This window comes from Balaenoptera borealis, assembly GCF_965194805.1.
Source record: "Balaenoptera borealis genome assembly, chromosome: 10".
Classification (NCBI taxonomy): domain Eukaryota; kingdom Metazoa; phylum Chordata; class Mammalia; order Artiodactyla; family Balaenopteridae; genus Balaenoptera; species Balaenoptera borealis.
In genome coordinates this window covers 116,945,893-116,969,102 of record NC_138874.1, presented here as the reverse complement: position 1 = coordinate 116,969,102, position 23,210 = coordinate 116,945,893, and the positions used below count along the sequence as shown (strand labels likewise).

General features: G+C 60.9%; 1 protein-coding gene across 9 annotated transcripts in view; it reads right to left on the bottom strand.

Moving 5' to 3' along the window:
* Positions 1 to 23,210, bottom strand: part of JAKMIP3 (Janus kinase and microtubule interacting protein 3) — a 102,415-nt gene that overhangs the window by 10,768 nt on the left and 68,437 nt on the right. For 3 of the 9 annotated variants that reach the window (XM_082407101.1, XM_082407103.1, XM_082407104.1), the window contains 14 exons: positions 22,454 to 22,582; positions 21,291 to 21,419; positions 20,282 to 20,365; positions 18,713 to 18,775; positions 16,637 to 16,735; positions 15,733 to 15,831; positions 15,390 to 15,449; positions 12,411 to 12,476; positions 11,566 to 11,634; positions 11,408 to 11,485; positions 8,314 to 8,517; positions 6,882 to 6,947; positions 5,084 to 5,156; positions 4,354 to 4,444 (listed from right to left, as the gene is read on the bottom strand). In XM_082407101.1, the coding sequence (XP_082263227.1) occupies positions 5,106 to 5,156; positions 6,882 to 6,947; positions 8,314 to 8,517; positions 11,408 to 11,485; positions 11,566 to 11,634; positions 12,411 to 12,476; positions 15,390 to 15,449; positions 15,733 to 15,831; positions 16,637 to 16,735; positions 18,713 to 18,775; positions 20,282 to 20,365; positions 21,291 to 21,419; positions 22,454 to 22,582 (1,197 nt within the window). In that variant the 3' untranslated portion in view covers positions 4,354 to 4,444; positions 5,084 to 5,105. Of the gene's footprint in view, positions 1 to 3,480; positions 5,157 to 6,616; positions 6,948 to 8,313; positions 8,518 to 11,407; positions 11,486 to 11,565; positions 11,635 to 12,410; positions 12,477 to 15,389; positions 15,450 to 15,732; positions 15,832 to 16,636; positions 16,736 to 18,712; positions 18,776 to 20,281; positions 20,366 to 21,290; positions 21,420 to 22,453; positions 22,583 to 23,210 lie in introns of those variants that run through there. The other 6 variants (XM_082407102.1, XM_082407105.1, XM_082407106.1 and 3 more) reach the window with 4 other exon arrangements.

Genomic DNA, 23,210 nt, shown 5'->3' with positions numbered 1-23,210 from the left:
AAGGGCTCAAGACACAGAAGGGAACTCAAAGGACAGAGGCATCAACCTGCTGGAAAGCTCAGTGGCTTAAGTTGGAACAATCTGAGCAAGAAAATAAGTAAAGATGGTGTTGGATTATAACCCATAGAATAAATTAAATACCCATGAGCCCATACTGCTATAAATAATTGGATAAAGAAAGAAATGAGAGAAGGGGGACAGGTCTTCTCCAGAGAAAAATTCTAACAAAATAGAAGGAACGTAGGGATAGAAAACCACGAGAACAGGCAGTAATCACTGTGGCAGGAAAGACCCACTCATGTCCACTAAAGTTATTGGGCAAAAGTTTGAAGAGGCTCAGGGTACTTGCTTAGTCTCAAAGTGTCTCTCCCCATCTATTTATAGTTACAAATGATACCTTTTCAGTGGATAACCTGGCAGAACCTTGATCAAGGTTCACATCAGAGGGATACAGTGTATGGACGTCATGCCGCCCTGATCAAACACACTTAGAAGGGGTCACCTGGGCTCAGTCTCGCCAAGAATGCATAACCTCAGTCCAATCATTCAGACACATCAGACAAATCAAACTGGAGGACAATCCACGAAATAACCCACTAGCTCCTATTAGGGTGCCAAGGTCAAGGATGACGAGGAAAAGCTAAGAAAACTGTCGCCCACTGGGAGGGACCAGGAGAACGATTCAACAGAGTATGGGGTCCTGGAGCAGAAACACTTGTCTGAACTGAGTGGGTGGACCAGCTAGGCTTGGAAAGTGCGCTGTGATTACATGAGATGTGAACAACGGGGAAGCTGGGTGAAGGGTGTACAGGAACTTTACACTATAATATTTTTGCAACTTTTCTTTAAATCTGTAACTATTTTATTTTATTATTTTATTTTATTATTTTAAGATTTTTTTTGATGTGGACCATTTTTAAATTTATTTATTTATCCATTTTTGGCTGTGTTGGGTCTTCATTTCTGTGCGAGGGCTTTCTCTATTTGCGGCAAGCGGGGGCCACTCTTCATCGCGGTGCGCGGGCCTCTCACCGTCGCGGCCTCTCTTGTTGCGGAGCACAGGCTCCAGACGCGCAGGCTCAGCAATTGTGGCTCACGGGCTTAGTTGCTCCGCGGCATGTGGGATCTTCCCAGACCAGGGCTCGAACCCGTGTCCCCTGCATTGGCAGGCGGATTCTCAACCACTGCGCCACCAGGGAAGCCCTGTAACTATTTTATAATAAAAGGTTTTAAAAAAGCTGATGGGGTCTTCCTGGAGGTCCAGTGGTTAAGACTTCACCTTCCATTGCAGGGGGTGCGGGCTCGACCCCTGCTCGGGGAGCTAAGATCCCACATGCCTCTCGGCCAAACAACCAAAACATAAAACAGAAGCGATATTGTAACAAATTCAATAAAGACTTTAAAAATGGTCCACATCAAAAAAAATCTTAAAAAAAAAAAGCTGATGGGAGAAAGGAGATGGTTGCTTAGGAAGCTGTTAATGTCTCGTGTTGCACGCACTGCACCAGATGCACGTCTGGCCCCAAGGCTACTGTGCAGTGTGCCGAGCCGAGACGTGCAGCACAGCTCTGTCCCCGAACTGTGACGCCCACTGCCCCCCACCCAGGCTACCCCAACGTGAGCACCTGGAAGTTGGTCTGAGCCACCTCTGGGTCCCCAGACCCACAAAATGGCTCTGTCCAAGGGGGGCCCCCATCAACGTCCAGGTCCTGGAGGTCTCCTGGCCCCCAGGTAGCCCATGCCCGCCCGTTGCCCCCTGCCTCTGGACCTGTTCTCACGCCCTCAGCCATCCTTATCTGGCTCTGGCTCCTCCACAGGTGAGACCTGCTCACGGCTCTGCGGCACCTTCCAAGCCCTGGCAGGTCCCCCGTGCTGGGCACATGGCAAGGCAGACCCCAGAGCCAGGCTGGCTCAGCAGGGGGAAGGCTGCGGGGATGATCCCGATGGGGCAGAGGCGACCCCGCCTCCCGTGCGGCCCCTCCGGGCAGTGCGTTGTGACACAGGTGTTGCCGTGGCCATGTGCATTGTTCACTGTCCTTCACCGGCTACAGGTGACCTTTGAGGTCAGGCCGTGACAGTGGACCGTCCTCGCCAAGCAATCGGAAACGCAGTGCTGGTGCGTATGGTACTTTCCTCCACACGATACGGCGCAGCCCAAGGACCTCAGCGCAAGTTCTAAGAGGAGACCCTGAACTCCAGGGACCCCGAGCTCCGGGGACCAGGCGTGTTCGGATTTGAGGGCCCACGTGTGGACCGGGCCGGGGACCAGGCGGGGACCAGGCTCTACTCCAGAACCAGCCTCCAGAGTGACCTTTCTAGCCTGAGGCTGTGCCCTGCGCCCCTGGGGACGCGGGAGCAGATACCGCCGTGCCTGGGCCCTGCACCAGGCTAACCGCCTGCGGTTTCCGGAGATGAGCCCCTTTAGAGGAACACGTGCCCAGACGTGTCGCGTGAATGAGCAAAGTGTCCCGCGGCCCCTCTGAGTGAGCGGGTGGCGGTCTCACTCTGGCCTCTGCCTCTGCATCTGCTCTGCCTCACTCCCTTCTCTGCCCAGTGGCGCGTCTCCTGGGGCCCCTGCAGCCCCACTGTTAGAGGCTCAGGTGGCTCTGTGATGGGGAGGGGTGGGGGACACGGCGCCCCACATCACACCCTGCAGACTCGGATACAGAACTGCATCCCCACCAGAGCCTCACCACGTCCCACAGAAACACGCTTGCCGAGGAGATTCTGCCTGGAAAGGAAAGCTCACTAGCGGAGCGTGATGCCCCGTCCAGATCCTCCGTCCCCGCCGTGGGGATGACCCACTCGGCCGCCCCAGGGATGCAGGGAGAGGAGGTGACGACCTGGGGACACAGGGGGGCCCACTGCGCTGGGAGTCAGGGTCAGTGGGAGGGATGGCTCCACAAGAAAAAGTGGGACGCTCTCTCGTTTTGGAGTTTCTGGGAGCAGCAAGACGGGGGTGGGCGGGGCAGGCCAGCAGAACTCGGGGTGCAGGGCCAGGGCCCGAGTCAGCAGAAGTGGCCGGGCACCCTTGAGGAGTTCTTCTCTGCCAGGAGCTGAGAGAGGCTGCCCTTGTAGCTCAGAGATGTGCCCTGGGACCCACCATTGGGCACCTCTGGAGGCCTCGGCTGGCCTTGGCGTGGGGTGTCCTGGGTCTGGGCGGAGAAGACCTGTAATGGGTTCAGCACCTCAGACCAGGGAGAAGCCCACGCCAGATGCCCCCAGGGAGCAGACTTCGGTCCAGAGGCCATGGAGGGAGGTGAGCCGCCCTCAACCTGCCCCCGCTCACCTGTATAGACACCAGGGCTCCTGCTGCAAGGCCAGCGTCCCAGCAAATTGAACCTACATCTCAAACGGGGCCAACCTCGCCGCAGAGGAGGTGGGATCCCACAGACCAGTAGGAGGTGTGCTGGCGCCCACAGGGCCCACAAAGGGCGGGAAGGAAGACGCCGTGTCCCAGGGATGACGGCTGAGCCTCACCTGCTGGCCACCTGGGCGTCGGGCCCCCTTCTCACGTCCGCAGAACCCCGGGGCTCTGTCATCCTCGTCGGGCACTGCCCCTCGAGCGTGCAGGCTGGAGCTCTGGATGGGGTGGCTCTGGCCTCGCCTGCAGCCTCAGGGCCTCTGCGGTGCTGCACAGCCTGAGGTGTCCTCTGGCCCCTGCGTCTCCGACGAGGTCAGGCCCCTTCCCAGTCGGTCCATTGCTCGGGTCCCAGCTCCCACTACCAGGCTCCCCAGTCACCCCTTCGGTCAGTCCCTCGGCGCAGCTCAGGGCGGGAAGCTGCAGCCACAGTTCTGTTCCCGCGAGTGACAGCGTCATCAACGAGGCAGGGTGGCAGGATGTGTCGGTCAGTAAGTGCTGAGGACCCCAGCCAGTGAGTCGCAGCATCTTCATAGCCCGTCCGTCCTGGAAGACGCGGGGCAACGGTCCTTGAGATGCTCTGTGAACCGTCCCCATTTCCCTGAACGAAGGTCACCACCGTGGCGGCAGCTTCATTGCGGCATTTCGCGGGGTGCCTGCGTTGTTTCTGGGAATCTTCCTTTGAGACACCTTTTGTCATCAAGGGAACAAAGCGAGGTGGGAGTTTGGGGCTCCTGCACAGAAGCAGCTCTTACACCTGTGCAGCGGGGGGCTCGCGCGTCCCTGTAACTAGGATTGGGAGGCTGCGTCCCGAGGAAGGAGCCCAGGGTCCACAGCCAAGACAAGGTCTTTTCAGAGGAGCCCCAGTCAGAGAACTAGTTCTAATTCTGGCTCATCAAAATGGACAGTCCCCCGCAGAGGTGCTCAAAGACCCCCTTTCTCCCTCTTCCTCGACGGGAGGGGGTATGCAGAGCCCAGATCCTCTTGGGTCTTCAGGAATGAGATGCGGCATCTCCCTCTGCCACTGGGGCACCTGCTGTTCTCTGGTCCAGCTGGAGGAAAGGGGTCTGGCTCCTCGGAGGGCTGGAAGAAAAGAGACGCAGGACAGAGGTCAGGGAGGCTGCAGGGCGAGAGGGAAGGGCTGGAGGGATGGGGCTATGAGGAAGGGTGGCCCTGCTCCCAAGGGGAGGCCCTCTGAGGGCGGGGGCCACAGACGGAGACGGGATGGTGAGGCCACGCCCTACTTGTCCTCTCATCTTGTTTAGGAAGGAAGCGGTGGTCAAGCTTTCACATGCGGCCTTGGCCTGAAAGCCGCGGGCACGATGCCACAGCTCAGCACGACTGTGATGTCGTGAACGAGCCCAGCTTGTCGGGGAAAGTGGGCATCTCTGGCTGAATCTCCAGTGTCACCCAAGCTTGTACTTGATACACGGAAAAGGCAAAAAGACACGAAACCACCAGCACTGCTCCCTGCCGAGTTGCCCGGAGCAGAGAACAGGAGTGGTTTTGTGTGCACATCTCTTCCCCGGGGAGGTCCCGTGGGAGGGGGTCCTTTGCGTTCCTTCCTTCTCAAGGAAGGCAAGCGCCCCTTCCCCTCTGACGATGGCAGACCCCTCCCCTCTAGGACCTGGGGGACCCCTGGCTGTCCCCTTCCGGAAGCACCTCCTGCTTACGGAACAGCGGGGGCCGTGCTGGTCCTTATGATGCAGACAAAATACTCACCACGCCAGGGTGCCCAGGAGAGCTATGACCACAGAATGAAAGCTAAGGAGAAAAATAAGAACAAAAATAGAAACTAAAAAGGAAAGGGGAGGGTGGAGACATGGAAGGAAAGAAAGAGAAAGAAGAGTTTGTAGAGCTTTTGGCAAGAAATAACGTGATCACAGACAGCGACGTGGAGATGCCAGCTGGGGGTCAGGAGCAGATCCTGGCGCACTGCTGTCCAGTGGTTTAAGGGTTGCGCTGCCAGGGGCCTGAAGTGACGGCGCTGTCCCCTCCCCAGGGACCTTGCACCGTCCAGAGGCCAGGCTGCGGGTGACAGTCAGGAGGGAGGCTCTGCTGGTCACTTCACCTCTGGGGGAGTGGCGGGGACCTGCCATCTGGACCTGTCACCAGGGCTGATGGTGAGGGCGCTAAGTGGCTATAATGATGACAGGAGTCTTACGGAAAGACGATGCAAGTGCCAGGCAAACACCACACTCCGTGACAATATTTTGGTCTCAGTCCCATTATAAATGATAAAGCACAGCCAACTTGCTGAATACATTTCACACTTGGAGCCTCATTTTGGGTTGGGGGAGGTGTCCAGCCAATTGAGACACAAGAGAAAATCTGACGGTGGTACAACTGCTTGGAAAAGCAGAGCTCCTTCAGCTAGGTTAAAAGAATAAACACCCAATTTTTAAAATTCTAGTATTTAATACAAACAAATGCTCTCACTTTAAGATGCAAAAGGAAAGACAGGTTCATTTTGTGGGAGAGACTGCAACGCTTCGAGGTTGCGCGTCCCGCCGGCCTCCCCAGGCGAGCCAGGTGTGTGTCGCCCACGGTCTGGCGCCCATGGGCAGGCACATACTTGCTCCGCAGCTGCCTCTCTGCTGTGCAGGTCGTGCCCTGCACGGTTCTAGGGGCCTGTCACCAGCTCTGGATTTGCAAGTTACCACCGAGACCGCTCGGCAGATGGCAGTAAAGTGCCCAGGGAAGGGGCCGGGTTCATCTGGAGGAGGGGTGGGCAGGGCAGGGGGAGGACCAGCTGCAGGGGCTGCCATGGGGAGGGGTCCCCGTGCCCCGCGAGCACAGACCCTCTGCTGGCTCTTCCCAGGCAGGGCTAAGGACGTGTGGCCCATTGAGGGTGGCGGGTCCTGTCCAGACCCCAGCCTCCCATTCTCTCCGGCAGGGACAAGCCAGGGAGGCTCAGAGGAGAGGCAGCCTTCGGTGAGATCCACCCCACAGGCAAGACCGGTCACAAGATGCGAACAAGCAGTCTGCCTGCTAGAAGCCATTGAAACAACCTAAATCACAGACCAAAAGAGCCCAACTGTCCTAGAACGAAGCACACCCTGCAGGCTTCTCTCTGAGCGTGCTCTGTGCACCCTGATTTGGGAGTTGCAGAGCCAGCCGTCGGGAGAAGAGCTGGACAGTCCTCCCCGACTCCAAGCCACACAGCCCCCAACCAGCTGCACCCCAGCACCTGCCGTTTCCAAACGGGGGAGCCACAGTCAAGGAATCACACTAAAGGGACAGCTGGTGGCTGGTCTGCAGGCACCCCGACGGCAAGGGAAACTGAGGCCGTGAGAGGCACGGCCCTCGGGGTGGCACGGCTGGGTTGTCACAGATGGGGTGTTCCCAGACCCTGGGCTCCGCCTCCTTGTCCCGAGCAGACACGTCCCTGAAGCCTCTTTCTGTCCAAAAATACCCCAACCTCAGACCTAGTGCTACCTGGCATCCTGAGTTACCTGTCCTTCCCTCTTTGTGTGAGCTCCGGCAACAAAGCAAGCCCCCAGGTTCGTATTTGTCTTACCTTTTCCTCCAGTTCCTTTATTTGTCTCTTCTGAGCTTCTAGTCTTTCTTCTAATTCTTTAATTCTCTGCAATGTTAAAAGAAGGAAAATCCTCAATAATCAGAATATTTGGGAAACCAAGTGGGCAAAAGCCTTTCAGGATTTTCGCACAGGTACTTGGTGGACCAGTCGTCACAGAGCAGCTGCCATGCTGGCCACGGCGAGGGGGCCAGCGGCCTCGGGCTGCCCTCCCCGCCGACTTTGAGGAGCCTTGGCTTCGGGAGGAGAGCCAGTGTGCCTGCCTCAGGTTCCGTTACGGACACAGCCTCCCTCCGTGTGCTCTTTGCAACAGCAAGAGAGAGGAGGACAGCTTTCCCCTCGGCCACGCTCCCTGTGCCGGGAATGACACCCTCCCACCTCCTACATCTCCAGATCATAAACCATGATGCTCGAAGCCCAAGGAAATGGTAAGGGCCCAATTCACAGTCCTTCCCAAACGCCGTTCCAGCAGTGAGAGGAGCAGCCAGAAGGGTCACAAAGCCAGTCACGGGGAGGACTTTCCTGGCAAGGCTGACCTCACGTTTGGAAACGCTAGTCTTCACTTTGGTGCACACTGCCAGGCAGATGGACATGTGTGTGCCCACGCCGGACCTGGATGCCTGGCCTGGACCCTGGAAGCAGCTGAGCTCTGATCACAGCCCGTCTGATGGGAGCGAGGGGCTGCAGGTGGCAGTCCTCACACTGACCACCCTGAATCTGGCAGCGAGGGTCCTGGTAGCTGACCAATCCTCTGCTCAGACATTAGCCCTCTGACATTCACAGTAAACCTGGATTCACTAGTGTATCTGAACACGGAACACAGCCACAAAGCCCACACCAGCACACACAGGGGAGCGGAGGCATGTCTTACACACCAAGTCTGTCTAGTCTGCCAGGATCCCTCACTCCCAGTTAGAAATGAACTGGCCAGACGGGCCTGAGGGCCCCAAGTGCCTGTAGGCCAAGAGAAGGTCCCCAAGTCCCTAGCCCATGAGCCTCTGCTCCCCAGATGACACCTTCACTGGGATCTTGCCACTGAGGGAGGAACCGCAGAAGAGACCCAGAGTTGGGGGGACCCAGGAGGGGGGCTGTGTCACCCAGAGGCCTGGGCAGGACGGCCCAGGAGGCTGGTCTGGAGGGACAGGCAGTCCGGCAGGAGGGCCCCCCATGGGCACGGCCACCGGAGAGCATGGCCATCGGGGGGCACGGCCAGTGGAAGGCCCTGGCCTTGGGGGCATGATCATTGGAGGGCAGGGATATGGGGGTGTGGCCACGAGAGGGCATGACCTTTGGGGGCGTGGCCACTGGAGGGCATGACCTTTGGGGGCATGGCCACGGGAGGGTACTGTCATTGGAGGTGTGGCCATCAGGGGGCTAGGCCTGGGAAGCCCCGCTCCGCCCGGAGGTCGCGCACCTGCTGCGCCAGCTGCAGCAGCTCCATGCGCTCCCGCAGGATCTGGGCGTCCCGCTCGCGCAGCTCGCTCATGACCTGGCGCTTCCACTGCTCCACCGCCACCCTGAGCTTCTCGCGCTCCTCCTCCGACAGCGTGTCCGCCACTTTGGCCCCGGCTTCCTGCTGCAGGACGTCGTACAGCATGGCTTCCAGCTCCAGGATGTGCTGGGGGCGGGAGGGGGCACGTCAGTCCTCACCGCCTCCCCCGGGGCCGGCCTGGGGGACTGGGGCACCCAGCTCTGGGGTCACGACGCCTCCAGGCCAGCCCACAGAGGGGACTGCTTCCGCCTGGACCGGTTAAATGATGTTCTGGAGGGTGGAAACAGTCCGGGAGTAATTATTTCAAGAGCATCCCTTCCACGCGATGTTTAACGTGCAGTGAAACATTAGGGACATCGAGGTCAGCAGAATTTGAGGCCAGAGTCGGATGAGGGCCAGAGGGGCAGTGGGCCAGGCGGGTGTCCCTTGAGGAAAGAACAACAAAGGCTTCTTCCTTTGCTCTCAACCTTCGCCAAACCCTGGGCTTCTGAGTCGCTAAGAAGGAAGAAGGGCGGTGCTCACAGGGTTTGTCTGCAGTAGTGCAGAGGCGCCAGGCCGTCAGCTCTGCGGTCCCCAGTGCTGCCTGTGGGGTGACTCGTGTCCCCAAAGAAACATCAAGTCCTAACCCCCAGAACCTGTGAAATGTGGATCACTTGGAAATAGGCAGATGTCACCCAGTGCAGTTGAGGTCAGATTGGATTAGGGGGCCTCAATCCACTGACTCACGGCCTTGGAAGAAGAGGGGAACTTGGAGACAGTCATGGAAGATGCGGGGAAGCCATGTGACGACAGGGCAGAGTTTGGGGTGACTAAGCCACAAGCCCGGGAACGCCTGGGCCCCCAGGAGCTGGAAGAGGCAGGAGGGCCTCCCCTGGAGCTTCAGACGGATGTGGCCCCGCCAGCACCTTGGTGTCAGGCTTCTGGCCTCCAGACTGTGAGACATACACCTGCCCCACCTCTCCTCCCCTTCTCTCTCCCTGTCTGTCTGTCTGTCTGCCTCCCTCCCTGCTGCCTGCACATGAGGCCCCACGTGTCCAGCCTCTGCCCGCCTCCCAGCCCCTCACCTCCTCTGTCCCAAATGATAACCCTAAGGATGCCCACGCCCGTGGGTGCCTGTGTGTGCCTGCACCGGCTCAGGGCTTCACCTCCATGAAGCCCTTCAGTCCCGCCCCTTCCAGGAAGCAGGTGCTCTTGTTAGGCCTGGCTCACGGGTGAGGACACTGAGGCAGGCTGATGAGACTGCCGGGCTGGACGACCTGCACAGGGCCCTGCTGGTGGGGAGCAGGGTTCAGACTCCAGGGGGGCTCCAGCCCAGGGCCCTCGCGTTGCCCCGCCAGGGCTCCGACGTGGAGAGCTGGCCACGCTGCTGGTCCCCAGACACACATGCTGAATCATCCCTTTGCTGCCACCCAGCCGCCAAAATACAGACCTTGTTATAAATTCCTAGTGACTTAGCACTTTGATCTGGAGCACTTTTAAAGCTTGTTCCTCAGGAAATTTCATAGATACAATCTTTGAAAAAGCCAAATTCTTCCCATCTTCCCATCAAAAATGTAACCTCTTCAGAAATGAACGCTTCTTCTTCTTCAGGCAAAATGACTATGGAAAGTCCTTTTGGCTGAGTAGACATTTTAGGAAATGGGGGGGGGGGGAGAAACCTTTGTTCCTCGCTTACATGTTATTGTTCTTGACGCCACAAAATAACCTGTCCCCAGCTGTCACTGCCAGCTCACACACCCATCAGGTGCCACTTCCTAGAGCCAAAGAGCTTAGTGTGTTTAAGATACGCTCCAGCTTTAAAATAAAGGCAGCTGAGCGTGGGGCTTAGAATTAACATCACCATGGCTTCACCCCAAGACTGGCAGGAGATGGAGATGTTCTGACCTTCCCTACGTGCATGACCTTGAGCGACGGGCCGCCCGCACGCCGGCTCTGTGTGCACAGCCTCACCCCAGTGCTCGCCCTCGTCTGTGAATGGCCAGGCCTCTGCTCCCAGCTGCCCTAGATGGCCCTCAGCCAGGCAGGGACCACCCTTCCCCTTCAAAACCCAGCTGTGGCTCCTGTGCTCACAGAGCAGGGAGGGTGTGAGACCCAGCAGGTTCCCACAGGCCTGTGTACCCCCCCAGGGCATCCCAAGGTGGTAGGTGCCTCCCTCCTGCACAGGGCTTTGTGAATGGCAGATAAAATGGCTAATTATCCAGCAGGAAGTGCAGGCCTAACCGTGGAGTCAAGAAAACCAGGGAGGGAGAGCAAAACGTGCAGCCTTCCTGCCAGAATTGGAGGAAGGTGGCCCCCAAACAGTATCACGCAGGGAGCGGCCCTGACAGTCATCAGACCGGGAGCGGACCCAGCATCACCGGGGGCCCTGACAGCATCCCTCGGCGCTGTGTGCAGGAGCCCCCATCCACAGTCCCAGGGCGACATTTTCTGTGGTGTGCGGGTGCGTGTGTGTTCATGCGTCCGTGTGTCATAAAGCCGTCTCCCTGATGTCATCTCCAGGACCCATCTTTTCGGCACCGATGTCGGGGTTAACCGCACACGGGGACGTCCCTTCAGGTTTCTTGGGGGGAAATGACTTCCCACGGGGCAGGCACGCACAAAGGGCACGTGCGCACCGGTTGGTGCAGATGGACAGAAGCAGGGGTCCCGGGCGGGATGATGGACTGACAGACATTCAGCTGTGTTCATCTCATTTGTAAATGCATTGCTTCAATGAATTCTATTTTCTCAGCTCATTTCAAATACCCACTTGACTTCTGCTCGTGTGCCTGCACTCCTGGGGCCAAGGGCTGCTGACGGAGCAGTAAGGCGTCCTCGGAACTCGCCGGGCGAGGGGTGTCCGGCAGGAGAAATGCAAAGAGTGACCCCACGCTGGTCACACTGGGCGCAGGATCTTCCCAGGCAGGTCCGAGGCCACGTGGCCCCCGAGACACCGTGCTGGCCGTGGGAACAACCTTCCCCGTTTCTACCGCAAATCCGCCGCCCCTGGGCGTTCCAGCGGCCGCGCTTCTCTTACCTTGTGAGCCTGGTCCAAGGACTGCTTCCTGAAGTCCAGCTCCTCGTCCAGGTAGCCCTTCTGCTTACTGAACAGCTCCTGAAACGCAAGAGGACCCGCGTCTGGGCCTCGCGCAGCCGACCCGGTGCGCGGGCCCGCGTGGCCAGATGCACACCGACCTTCTCGCTCTCCAGGTCCACCATCTTCCGCTGCAGGGCCGACTCCGTCTCTTCGATCTGCTGGAGCCACTGGACACAACGGAGGGTACTCAGGCGTCAAAGTCCACCTCCCCGAGCCCCGGGGAGACAGCCTGGGGGGCCTGGCCCTCCCTGCCCTTCCCACTCTTCCTCCAGGAGGGGGGGCTCAGCCCTCGTGGGACTCAGGGTGGGCTGGCACCATGGGCTCCGTGTGCCCGGCGTGCGGGCCAGGCCCGGGTCCCCCCCCGCAGCCCCGCCTCGTGTCCAGGGAGTCTGCCCCCCCAGCCCCGGGAGAGGAGGGATGTTAGGTGGCCCGTTCTCCCGAGGTGCTGGCCCCTGAGCTCCTATTTGCTGGACACCCCTCCCCGCCCTGCTGGGGGCCGCTGGGAGGGGGCGCTGCCAGCAGGCCTACCAAGCGGGTTCTGGCTCTGGGGGTGGGACCGGGAGCAGGCTGGCGGCCCTTGGGAGCAGAGAGGCTGGAGGGTGGGGAGCCCGGGTGGGCTGGGCGACCCCCGGAGGAGGGTCCCGGCAGGTGAGACAGATGCTGCCGGTTTACAGACCCACCATACCTCCCGGCCTCTGGGGGGAGGCGGAGGCAGAGTGGCCTTGGGGAGAGGTCTGGCTGAATCTGTCACTTGCAAACATGCGTGGCGGTGCTGGCTGACCTGTGCGTATGCCAGACCTCCCGAGGCAAACAGATTGCGTGGACCCCAACCCCACCTCCCGGTAGCCCTCCTCCCAGGGTGAGCGTCTTCTCTGTGCTGAGCCAGAAAGGGAGGCTTTGGGAAGCCCGGCCCTGTCCCGACAGCGTCCAGAGTCACTGTTACCTTTTCGGCCAAGGTCAGGACTGTCCTGGCTTGTATGACGACCACTTGCTCCTCATTGGTCAGATTCTGCATCCAAAAGCAGAATTCACATATGGTCAGGGGAAGTGTCTCCTGGGGTGGCCGGGTTGAGTGACGGGCGCTTGGTGGTGCTGATGGGATGGGCGCAGGCGAGCTGGGTTCACAGCTAAATGTCGCTTTCACTAAAGGCCCTCCCGGGAGTCTGTGATCCTCTTTCCTCTTGGTCCTGCCAGCTCTGGGGTGACTCCCCGCCTTGCCCCCTCTGGTCCTCTCACTGCTGGTGACCACGTCTAGGGTAGCCAGCGAGGCAGAACGGGACAATGGCGGCAGGACGAGCAGCCAGCCTTCCCGGTTCTCTGCTGCATTTTTATTTAAAGCCAGCTCTCTGCACAGGCGGCCTGAATTATTAAAGCGCCACTTAGGAATGTGAAGCAAAGATCAAACATTCATGGCTATGAAATGGTTCCCATCCCTGCCGTTTTGCCTTTTTTCTGCATGTTTTATTCGTGCCTCGTCCCAAAGGGCCCGCCTGGGTGGTCCTTCTGGGCAGGGTGACTCTGGCTTTGGGGCCGGTGGGCATCCTCAGAGGATGTGCCACCTGCGTCAGCACCAGGGTGGAGGGAGCTGGGCTGTCCCCACTGCTGGGCCCACCGGTGGGACAGCCAACAGGGGTCACGGGGAGCAGAGACAGGCAGGGAGGAGCCCCCTGGGGTCGCTGAGCTGAGGGCGGCCCCCCCACCCCAGAACTTCCCTGATTCGGGGCCACCCGCTCCGAAAGCCCTCCCGCCTTTCTCCCCCAGCAGCGTGAGCTCCCCAGGGGCAGGGGTCTCTCACCACCCCCTACCCCGGCAGCAGTAGGCACAGGTGGGGGTCGGCGGCCTGGTGCTGGGACACAGAGGCAGGCGCCGTCCTCAGGCACGCTGCGCCCCGACTCGGTGTGGTGCTGGGGCCAGGTGCCCCTCATCCCTCTGGCTTCCGGGGACACGAGCCAGGCTGTCCCCTCCCTCCTCCCAAGGCGGGGCTGGGCCTGATGGGAGTGTGGGGGGCTGAGGGGGGCCTTTGGGGTAACTGAGGGAAGCTACCTGGATGTGGTCAGCCCAGGCTGAAGGGCCCGTGATGTCCCACTTGGTGGGCAGCCTGGCTGGGCCCCTCCTGCTCCCTCCTGGAGGTGACCATGGCCTTGGCAATGTGTGTCTCCTCCACCCTCGCAGCCCTCCCTGGGTGACCTGTCCCCGCTGCAGCCCAGGTGCAGCAGCAGTGAGCGGACGGCCCACCAGGGAGGACAGGGGTCCATTCTGCCCCCCGCCGGCCCCTCTGCTCCACTCCAAGGACCCTGACTCCTGAGGAAGCCGAGGTCCGGGGCCCAGGTGCCCCGTGGCCAGCTGGGAGGCTGCAGCCTTCTGGGAAGCAGCTGGAGACAGTGGCCGCAGCCTCAGCGTGCCCTGGCTGAGAACGGGATAGGGCCAGGCTATCCCTGTCACCTGCCTGAAGTGTGTCCATGTGCACACGACAGACCTAAGGGTCGCCCCCATGGTCCTTCAGAAACTGCCAAGGGTCTCTAGAGGTCACCTGCACATAAAACCGGCAGTGTGTCCTCTGCCCACGTCTCTGAGGCCGTGTGACGGCTCCAGGGCCGTCACGTGCACTGGTGCTCTGGGGCGGGCAGCTACAGGGCTGGGAGGGGCCCCGAACAGAACTAGGCAGACCTGGGCTCGTCCTAGCTGGCCAGTACCGCAGCTCTGTGACCTGGGTGGGTGCCCTCTGGGGCTTCAGTCTCTCCAGCTGTGAACTGAAATGTTCCCAAGAGCCCGTGATAGGGGCTGATACTCAGGCTGAACCCCGGAGCACATCGTGACAACGGCCATCCCTGCTGTGGACCAGCACCTCCGCTACCTGCAGCCGACGTGGAGCAAGGGGTCTGACTGGTGGCAGGGTCGGCGGTGGGCAATACAGCCAGGAGAGCCTCCCTGCTGGGAGCTGCTTCCCCCCCGCTCCCCGCCCTCACTGCTTCCCAAGTAAAGGGCAGGTGGGGAGAGGAGGGATTCCTGTCAACACAGGGCCCTGAACATCTCGAAGCTGCTGGGAAGAAGTGGCCCCAAGGATGTGCATGAGCGCCTGGGTTTTGGTATGTGTGTGAGAAGTGTGTGTGTGTGTGTGTGTGTTTGCGTGTGTTTTTTTCCTCCATCTACTGCATGGAGTGCACCAATTTGACTTAGTGCCTTGATCTTCCTTGAGAGCAGTCACCAGGATGTGGAGTCCAAGGTGCCTTAGGACCAGCTGTAGACTGTATACTTGTTAGGATACCCTGTGGCGGAAACGTTCTGGGGTGTGGATTGGGGCCCTCTTCCAGCAGAGCTGATCCCCCCCGCCCCGCATTGGGCAGGGGCTCAACAAGCACAGGATGCTGGATGGAGGGTGAATGGAGAATGGATGGAAGGTGGACGGACAGAGGATGGAGGACGGAGGATGGGTGGATGGAGGGTTCAGCAATTAGTATTCAGCAGTTAGTATTCTTTTGAGGAGTCTGCTGCAGAAATTGGAACTCTGCCCTAAGTGAGATTCGGGGATTATTTATATAGGCTCTGCCCCTCCTCCCAAACTAAGTAAGCGGGAAGCCCTGAGTTGAGGTGTCTAAGGCACTCTGAGGACCCACAGCCCCCATCCCCACCAAGGATATGGAAGAGCTTAGAGACTGAGAGGGATTCCAGAAACTGAGAACACGGGGCCAGAAGCACCTCTGCTGGAAGAATCAAGGGTGAGAGCAGAGGCCCCGAACTCCCGTGTGGGAACAGTGTCAGAAAGAAGGAAATTTCTCCTAAATGCCAGAGGGCCCGTCCCAGGCAGCTCCGGCAGTGGGAGGGTGTGGGCTGAGGTAGGGCCACAGCGGGACTCACAGGGGCCCCTGGACCGTGCAGGGCGGTCGGCACGGGGAGGCATGCACAAGTCAGGAGAGCGACCTACACTTACGGCGTTGTCCCCCAGGAGGTCCAGCTTCTTCATCAGCTCCGAGACCAGGATGTCCTAGAGGCAGGGGGACAGGCTGCTGGGAGGGAGTGCGGGCCAGGCGGCCGCGGGGGCGAGGGGCGTGCGGGCGGGTGCGGGGGACGTGTGGGCGGGGGCAAGGGGCGTGCAGGCAGGGCGAGGGGTGTGCGGGCAGGGGCGAGGGGTGTGCGGGCAGGGGCGGGGGGTGTGGGGCAAGGGGTGTGCGGGCAGGTGTGGGGGGCGCGCGGGCGGGGACGAGGGGCGTGCAGGCGGGGCGAGGGGCGTGCGGGGGGGGGGTGTGCGGGCGGGGGCGGGGCGTTACCATCACGCCTTCGGCCTCGCAGTACGCCTGCAGGGGGCTCTTCCCGCCCACGAAGTGGGTGTGGTGGAAGTTGATGGCCGGCGACTTCCTCTCCCTCTCCTAGACAGAGAGCGGAAGTCTGGGAACGGTGTCCCCTCCCTCCTGGAGGGCAGTGCTGGGCCGCCCGGGGACACGGTGAAGACACCAAGTCCACCCAACACGGTCAGCGTGGTCCTTGTGAAAACGAAGCCCCGGCTGCCGCAGCAGAGGCCCAACCCTCCTCCTGAGCAGGGGACGGCCCTGTGTGGACACTGATGGGGGCAGGGACCTCCCAGCCACCCACGGGGAGGCCCTTGGGAGCGGCCCCCGCCTGCTGAGGGGCCGGGCAGTCCCACCCCCGGGGCCGACGAGCTGATATGAGTCCCAGGGGACCAGGAGCAGTGTCCCCCACGGGCCTGGCCTCAGTGACCCTGAGGACAGAGGACAGTGGCTGGAGGTGCCACCACCGTCCTCATCCAGGACCACATGCAGGAGCCCTGCGGCCACGGGGCGACACACACGGAGTGGCCACACAGCCCTCCTGCCCCCCGGGAGGCGGGCGGGAGGACTGAGGGGCAGCTCCCTCTGGACTCATGGGGGCCCACTCCCCACACTGCAGGTGTGCGTGGACGCCAGGAAACCAGACAGGCGGAAATGCCGGTGCAGAGACGCACCAAGCGAAGCTGGGTGGTGGCGTCGTAGGAGGGGGTGGTCATGCCCGCCAGCCAGGGTCACGAGGGACCGGGGGCGAGGGAGGCCCCAGAGCTGTGTGCGGACAATTTGTTCCGTTTTGCATCTGTTTCCTCTGAGTGACAGGGCTGGGCTCGCAGCCCTCGACGGCACCAGCTCAGGGTGACAGCTCTCTGACCCCACCCCGACCCCGCACCTCTAGCTCCAGGATCCGGAACTCCAGCAGCTCGTTTTGGTCCTTCGCGTCCTGGACCTCATGCTTTAACCGAGCCTCTTCTGTCTCCATTTGTTTAATCTGTAAAATAAAAGACGGGTGAGGCCCTGGAGTCTCACGTGAGGCCAGCTCTCAGCTTCCCTGACGGCTGCTGGCATCACGGGGACGGCCGCCTGGCCCAGGTCCTCGGCCCAGAGCCCTCACTCCAGCCTCGGTCCGCGGGGGGCCGCCCTGGTGAGACTAGGTGTGTCCCCTCCTGGGCTAAACCGGCAGCGGGTGGGCGGGGGACGCAGGGCCGGGTGCACTGGGCGGGGGGCCGTCTGAGCAGAGATGAGGAAGAGAAGGGCCGCCGCGGGCAGAGGCGTAAGCTGTCGCCAAGCTGCCCGCGCCTCACCACGGCCAGGACAGCGCCCCTTGGAGCCCAGGCTGGCCCAGGGCCTCAGGAGCACTGCTGTCCGATGGCGGGTGTGCCGTGGCTTCCTGGCCACCGTCCAGAACTGACGTGTGTGAGGCCCGCGCCTCCCAAGGGGTAAGCTCAGTGCAGCCCGTGGCACACGTCCTCAGTGGTCTCCTGTCCACCATGGGCACCGTCAACTCAGTCCGTCCCCCGGAGTTGAACTTGGGGGCCGAGGGGCCTGCTCTGCGGCTCGAGTGGGTCCAGATGGATCCAGGAGCACCAGCGCCCTCTGAGCTAGCCGGCGCCCTCGGGGGCTGGGTCTTCCCACTGCACTGTGTGTCACTCTGCACGGCTGGGACGGCTGGGATGCACCCACGGGCCAGGAGTGTGACCCCATGGGCACCGTGCCAGACAAACGCACAGGTTTTAAGTGCACATATGAGTGTTCAAGTGTGCAAATGAGGGTTTATGTGTGCATGTGGGTGTTACGTGTACGGGTGACAATTAAGCGCCCATGAGTGTTTAAGTGTGTGTGTGCTCGTGAACATTTGAGTGTGCTTGTGTTCAAGTGTATATGCAGGTGTGGATGTGCACACGAGTGTTTAAGGGTGCACATGTGTGTCTGAGTGCACACAAGCTATTACGTGCGCACGTGAACATTGATATGTGCGCACAAGCATTTACATGTGTGCGTGCGCATTTAAGTATGCGGCCGTTCTGTGTACACACAAGCATTTACATGTGTGCGTGCGCATTTAAGTATGCGGCCGTTCTGTGTACACACAAGCATTTACATGTGTGCATGCGCATTTAAGTATGCGGTCGTTCTGTGTACACACAAGCACTTACGTGCACAGAGTGTTTATGTGAGCATGAGAGCACCACGGAAACAGCTGTGCTGACTTAAGACGCGTGCAGAGGGTCCACGACCAGCAGGTAGGTGTCGCTCAGCATTTAAGGTATGAATGGCACCCAAAGCACTGCCCCGTCTGGGCCTGACGGCTTTGGGTGGCGCAGGACCGGCCTCTGCCCGTGGGCCTGGATCGGCGCCCTCAGGCACGCGAGCTGTGGCCGGCCTGGCCCTTTTCTAGAAGGGCTGTGCCTGCCGTAGAAGGTGCTGCCCCCCACCGCCCTCTGCCTGTGGACAAGGCCAGCTGCTGGTGGGGACAGGTCACCAAGAGCACCCTTACCAAGACAGGGTGATGAGGGGATCGCCAGAGCGAGCTGTGAGGCCCCACTGGCCCTCCTGCCTCTGGACATGCAGCCACTGCCCCCCCCTCCTCGTTCCACGTGACTGGCTCCAGCCGTCCTGGGCCCACTCCTCTGGGGACGGCCATGAACTGCCCACAGAGGTTGTCTAACCGTCACCAACCACAGAACCCATCAGGCGAGAAAACAAGAACCGAGAAGCCGCTATAGACACGGGGCTGGCGGGACCCCAGGTGCCTCCTTCCAGGCCGCCTGTCCCAGGAGACGGCGGGGGTGGGTCGGGGGCAGCCCCACGGGAGTGAGAAGCACAGAAGGCCCGGCTGGGACTCCGCTGGGGAACCTCTCCCCACCGCCCAGCACCGCGGGGACCCCGCAAACCCCTGAGCGCGAGGGAATCCCTGCTTTCTTCGGGAGGCAGCCAGACGCTCAGACGCGGCCTGGCAGGCGTGTACCTTTTCTATGAGCTCTTGATTTCTCCGATACAGCGCTTGCTTCTCTTCAATCCACTTCGTGTCCTTGGAAAGGGAATCGAAGTGGAGAAATAAATACACCGCAGGGTGGAACCATGATTGAAATCACGATTCAGCAGACAGGGGATGTGACAAAAAGACTCAACACCCAGCTGCCGAAGTAACCAGGGAGTGGTAGCTTCTGCCCCACAGCTGATGGAAACCCAGGGTTTCACCCGTTTCCTTGGAGGGTCCCGGATAGAAGTGGACGGCACCCAGGCTCGTGCTAGCCCAGGCCAGGCGCCCACGTGGACGTCACAGGTCTGGGGGATCCAGACACACAGCCAGCGGGAGCCAGGGGGCTCGGGCCGGTGGGGAGAGGGCAGGTGCCAGGGTGGGGGGTCCCTCCCACTTCACACCTGGGGACACGGGGCCCAAGGCAGGCTCTGAGCTCTGGTGGGACCCGTGTGGACGCCCGCTGGGCTGCCCTGTGTCAGGCCTTGGGGGAGGCCCGGTGTCCTCGACCCCCAGTTCCAGCTCCATGCCCTGGAGGAACCTCCACCACCAGCATTTGGTCACAAAGTGAGGTGTCCAGACACTGAACTCGGCCCCAAATTTCTTCTCAGCAGAGTCCTCTGTGAAGTTCTTTTCAAGTTTGAAGGACTCGTTTCTGCAACGAAAGGACCGGCTTCCTCCACCTCCTCCTCCTTCTCGCTTCCCAGCCCCTCGGCTACTGTTCTTCTCTGGCGCAAGCAGCTCGGCGGCCACATCAGACGGGGCCCAGGAATGACGCCTCCGGGTCTGGGTCCTGGAGCTGTGTGCGCAGCTCCAGAGTGCAGCTCCCTCAGGCCGAGCGCAGCCCGGGGGCGCAGGGGCCGAGGAGTGGGGATGTGGGCCAGTCCTGTGTGATTCAGGTGCCTCAGCACTGGATTCGGGGCCTCATGCGCTCAGGTGAGGATGTGGCAATGTGGCCAGGCAGTGGCTCACGTCCTTGCCCTGTCCGTCTGTCTAGCCGTCTCCCCAGTAGTTAACACATCAGGCCCTCCGTGGGTCTGCACAGCGCTTGGTCCTCTCCCACCCAGACCCTCCCAACCCCACTGGACGTCCTCCAGCCAGCCCTGGAGGTCCACCTGGAGCTGCACCATCCAGCAGGTCAGGGGGAGGCTCAGGCCCCGTGGGATGGATGCCCTCCCCCCGGGGTTTGAAGAGCCCAGAGGTGAGGGGGCTGAGGGGAGTGACCAACAAACCCCTGGGACCTGAAATCCAGGCCTTGAGCTAAGAGATGGACAGGATCTCTGATCAAGCCCAGAGAGGCGTGTACGGACGGTTCCTGCCTTGTTTGGGGCTTGCTGTGGAATTCCTTTATATATGCATTCTTTCCGCTTTTAAATCTTTTACTGAGGTGTGATGCATACACAGTAAAGGGAGCTGGGGTGCCAGTCTTCAGTGTGCAGATGAATAGTTCTCGCCGACGTACACACCCACAGACCGCCACCCTCATCGGGGGGGCACTGCAGCCCGGGGACCAGGCCACCACCCCAGCTTCCCGGGGACCCAGGCCCCTGTGCTCACCTGCCCCTGCTCCGCCAGCGCCTTCTCCAGGTCTTCGATCCGCGTCTGCGCCCTCTGCACGTCCGCCTGTAGCTGCTCACGGGTCTGTAGGATGGGAGGAGACATACATCAAATTTTCTCTAAAAGCCAGACGCGCCCACTTGGACGGGACTTTAAGGGGACTGTCTGCCTTTTGGTTCAGCCAGTGGAGAGTAGCCCCTTGGCAAGGACCGCTCCGGAGTAAAGGGGAAACTTGGAGGCCTAGCGGAAGCACGCGACCTCGCTGAGATTACGGGGGATGATCTATAGATTCATTTGGAGGCATTATCAGGGAGAATCCTCGTTTACGGGATGAAAGAGGACTGCGCTGCTGGGTGCGGGCCGGAAGGGTCTGCTTTAGTCGTTGGACGAAAATGACCAGGACACACGCAGAGGGGCTGCTGAGCGATGTGCCAGGCACGGCCCCCGGGCACCTTCCCTCCCCTCCCCGCGCCTCTGCCCGCCCTGGGCTCACCTCCTTTTCCGCACTTCGCTTTCACTTTCTTCCCCAGAGCCCGACCTCCTCTAGAAGACCAGCCCCCGGCGCCCTGCTGCGTGAAAGCCCACCACCCAGCACCAGCTGGCTTCTAGGGGGTCTGAGCCCCCTTCCCTCGAGTTAATCTGCTCTCACAGGGTCCAGGCCGCAGGGCACTTTATCGTGATGCGTGCCCGGCTGCCCGGGGAACAGCTTCCAGGGCAAACGGATGACAGCGTTTGGGCCATCGGGACACAGGGTGTGAGGGTGCCTCCACTCCACTCGGGAGGGCGGGGTAGCCCGCCCTGGCCCGGGCCCACCCGCCGCTGAGCGACCGCCAGAGCTGCTTCCCAAACAACCGCGTGTCGGTCTCCTGGGTGAGCATCACCAGGCCCGACCGTGACCGCAGGAGAGAAGGGCCGGGTCTGGAAGGTGCGAGGGTCCCTGCCAAGGCCGGGGGTCAAGCGGGGGAGCCCAGTGGGAGCCGGAACGTGGTGGCGTGGACGTCAGTTAGACCTTAACTTCTCGCTCTGCGTCCAGCGTCCCTCCGACCTGCTCCTGCAGCAGCGCATAGGCCCGCTGCAGGGCCTGGTACTCCATAGTCAGCTGCCGGAACCGCAGCTCCGTCTCCTCCTTGGCCATGCCCTGGAGGGGCGCACGGAGACACAGCGTTAGCCGGGCCTCTACCGGGGACCCGAGAGGCACGCCCTGAGCCCTGGGATGAAAGGCCGAGCTGGCTGCTCCGAGGTCAGGGCTCGGCGGGGGCCCACCTGCCAGCCAGGCTGTCCTGACCCGGGGACCCTGCATTCCTGACCAGGCTCCCCCGAGGCTCCGCTCTGCCGGAGTGTGTCGGGAAGGGACCTGGGCCTTGTGAAAGGCTTAAAGCCGAGGTCTCACCTTCCAGGCTCCCTTCCTGCACAGTCACCCCTGCTGCCTCCCCCTGGCTGGGATGTCACTTGCTGCCCCAGGGAGAAGGCAGGGGGCTGCTGGCCTTCAGAGGAGAACAAGCCATGTCCAGAAGTGACCGGACGGGAACCCTAATGGGCCCAAGCTCCCCCAGGCCCGTCCTCACTGGCGGCAGCTGTGCTACCCTGTCCTGGATCTCTAAGCGGGTTCATGGTCGTGGGGCCATCCGCCAGGATCTGCCAGGGGAGGTGCGATCCACGGCCTCAGTGCCCGCTGTGCCTGGTCAGGGCCACGGACCACTGGCCCCTCCTCATCCCGCACCCGCAGGGCTGGGCCAGTGTTTTCCTGGAAGGGGGCGCGAGGAGGGTGGGACACCTCAGCTGTGTTTATTCAGAGACAGAGCTTGTCCTCATCACCTCTCCACCCTGATGCACCAGTCGGCTGCCTCCGTGGCGTTGGTGCTGACCCCTGCTGGGTGGCCCAGAGCCCCCACCCCCGTCACCCTGAGAGGGCAGGAGCTCCCTGCACCGCTCTGCAGAGGGGGCCGTGGCGGAATGACGTGGGTGAAGCAGACGGGGCGTGCGTGCGAAGGAAGGGGGGCAGGGACAGCCAGGAAGCCAGCAGTGGGAGGTGTTTCCCACTGTACAAAATCGTGGGTTACTGAGGGTTACAGCCGGTGAGGGCCCCCTCCGGGGAGCAGGCCTCCTGACCCCGACCCCGCCTGCCTCTGTGCTGCCCGCTGGGCCCATCCAGAAGCCGCCGCGGGAGGGTACCTCCTCCAGGTCGTCGTCTGGGGTGCACGGGGTCTGGTCTGTCCTGTCCGTTTGATAAGAGATGGAAGAACCGTCAGATTCCAGGGAAGCCTCTTCGTCGTATCCAAAGAAGGTCTCCACGACAACCGGCTTGTGACCAAAAGGGACGGTGTTAATCCAAACCCAGACCAGCTGCCCGGCCGCCCCCAAGCGCACTCCGGCCTCCACCCTGGACCGCCCACACCCCGCACTGCTCGGGCCGCCCAACCTCGGGCCAAGGGGGCCACCATCTGGGCTGGCGGACAGCAGAGTGGGAGATGGCCCTCCTAGCGGCCTTTCTGGGGGCCAGACAAGCCCATATTTGTGCCTAAGGAATCTCTAACAGCCTGTATGGGGATCACCGTTGGTTGTTCCAAAACCAAACCAAAAAAACCCCACACATTTTGTAAAAAGCAGGATACAAGTTAGGTCCTTTGGGAATGTCTCCCAAATCTCCTTTAATAAAAATCACAGGTTTATCAAAAAGGACTGTGCAGCAAAGAAACTATCCCAGGCCTTCAAATTCCCTAGGGGCGCAGGGGCGCAGGGGCGCAGGTCTGCCCGGGAGAGACCCCGGCGCTGCCGCCCGCGTCCTGGCCCGAGGCGGGGAGCGAGTTGCAGCTACCTTCTCCTCCTCCTCATTACTGTGAATTCACATCTCCTCTTGGAAATTTAAAGGAAACAAGGTTGGGTTTTTTAATTTAAAATATAAAGAGAATACTTACTTTGGGTCCTGTTT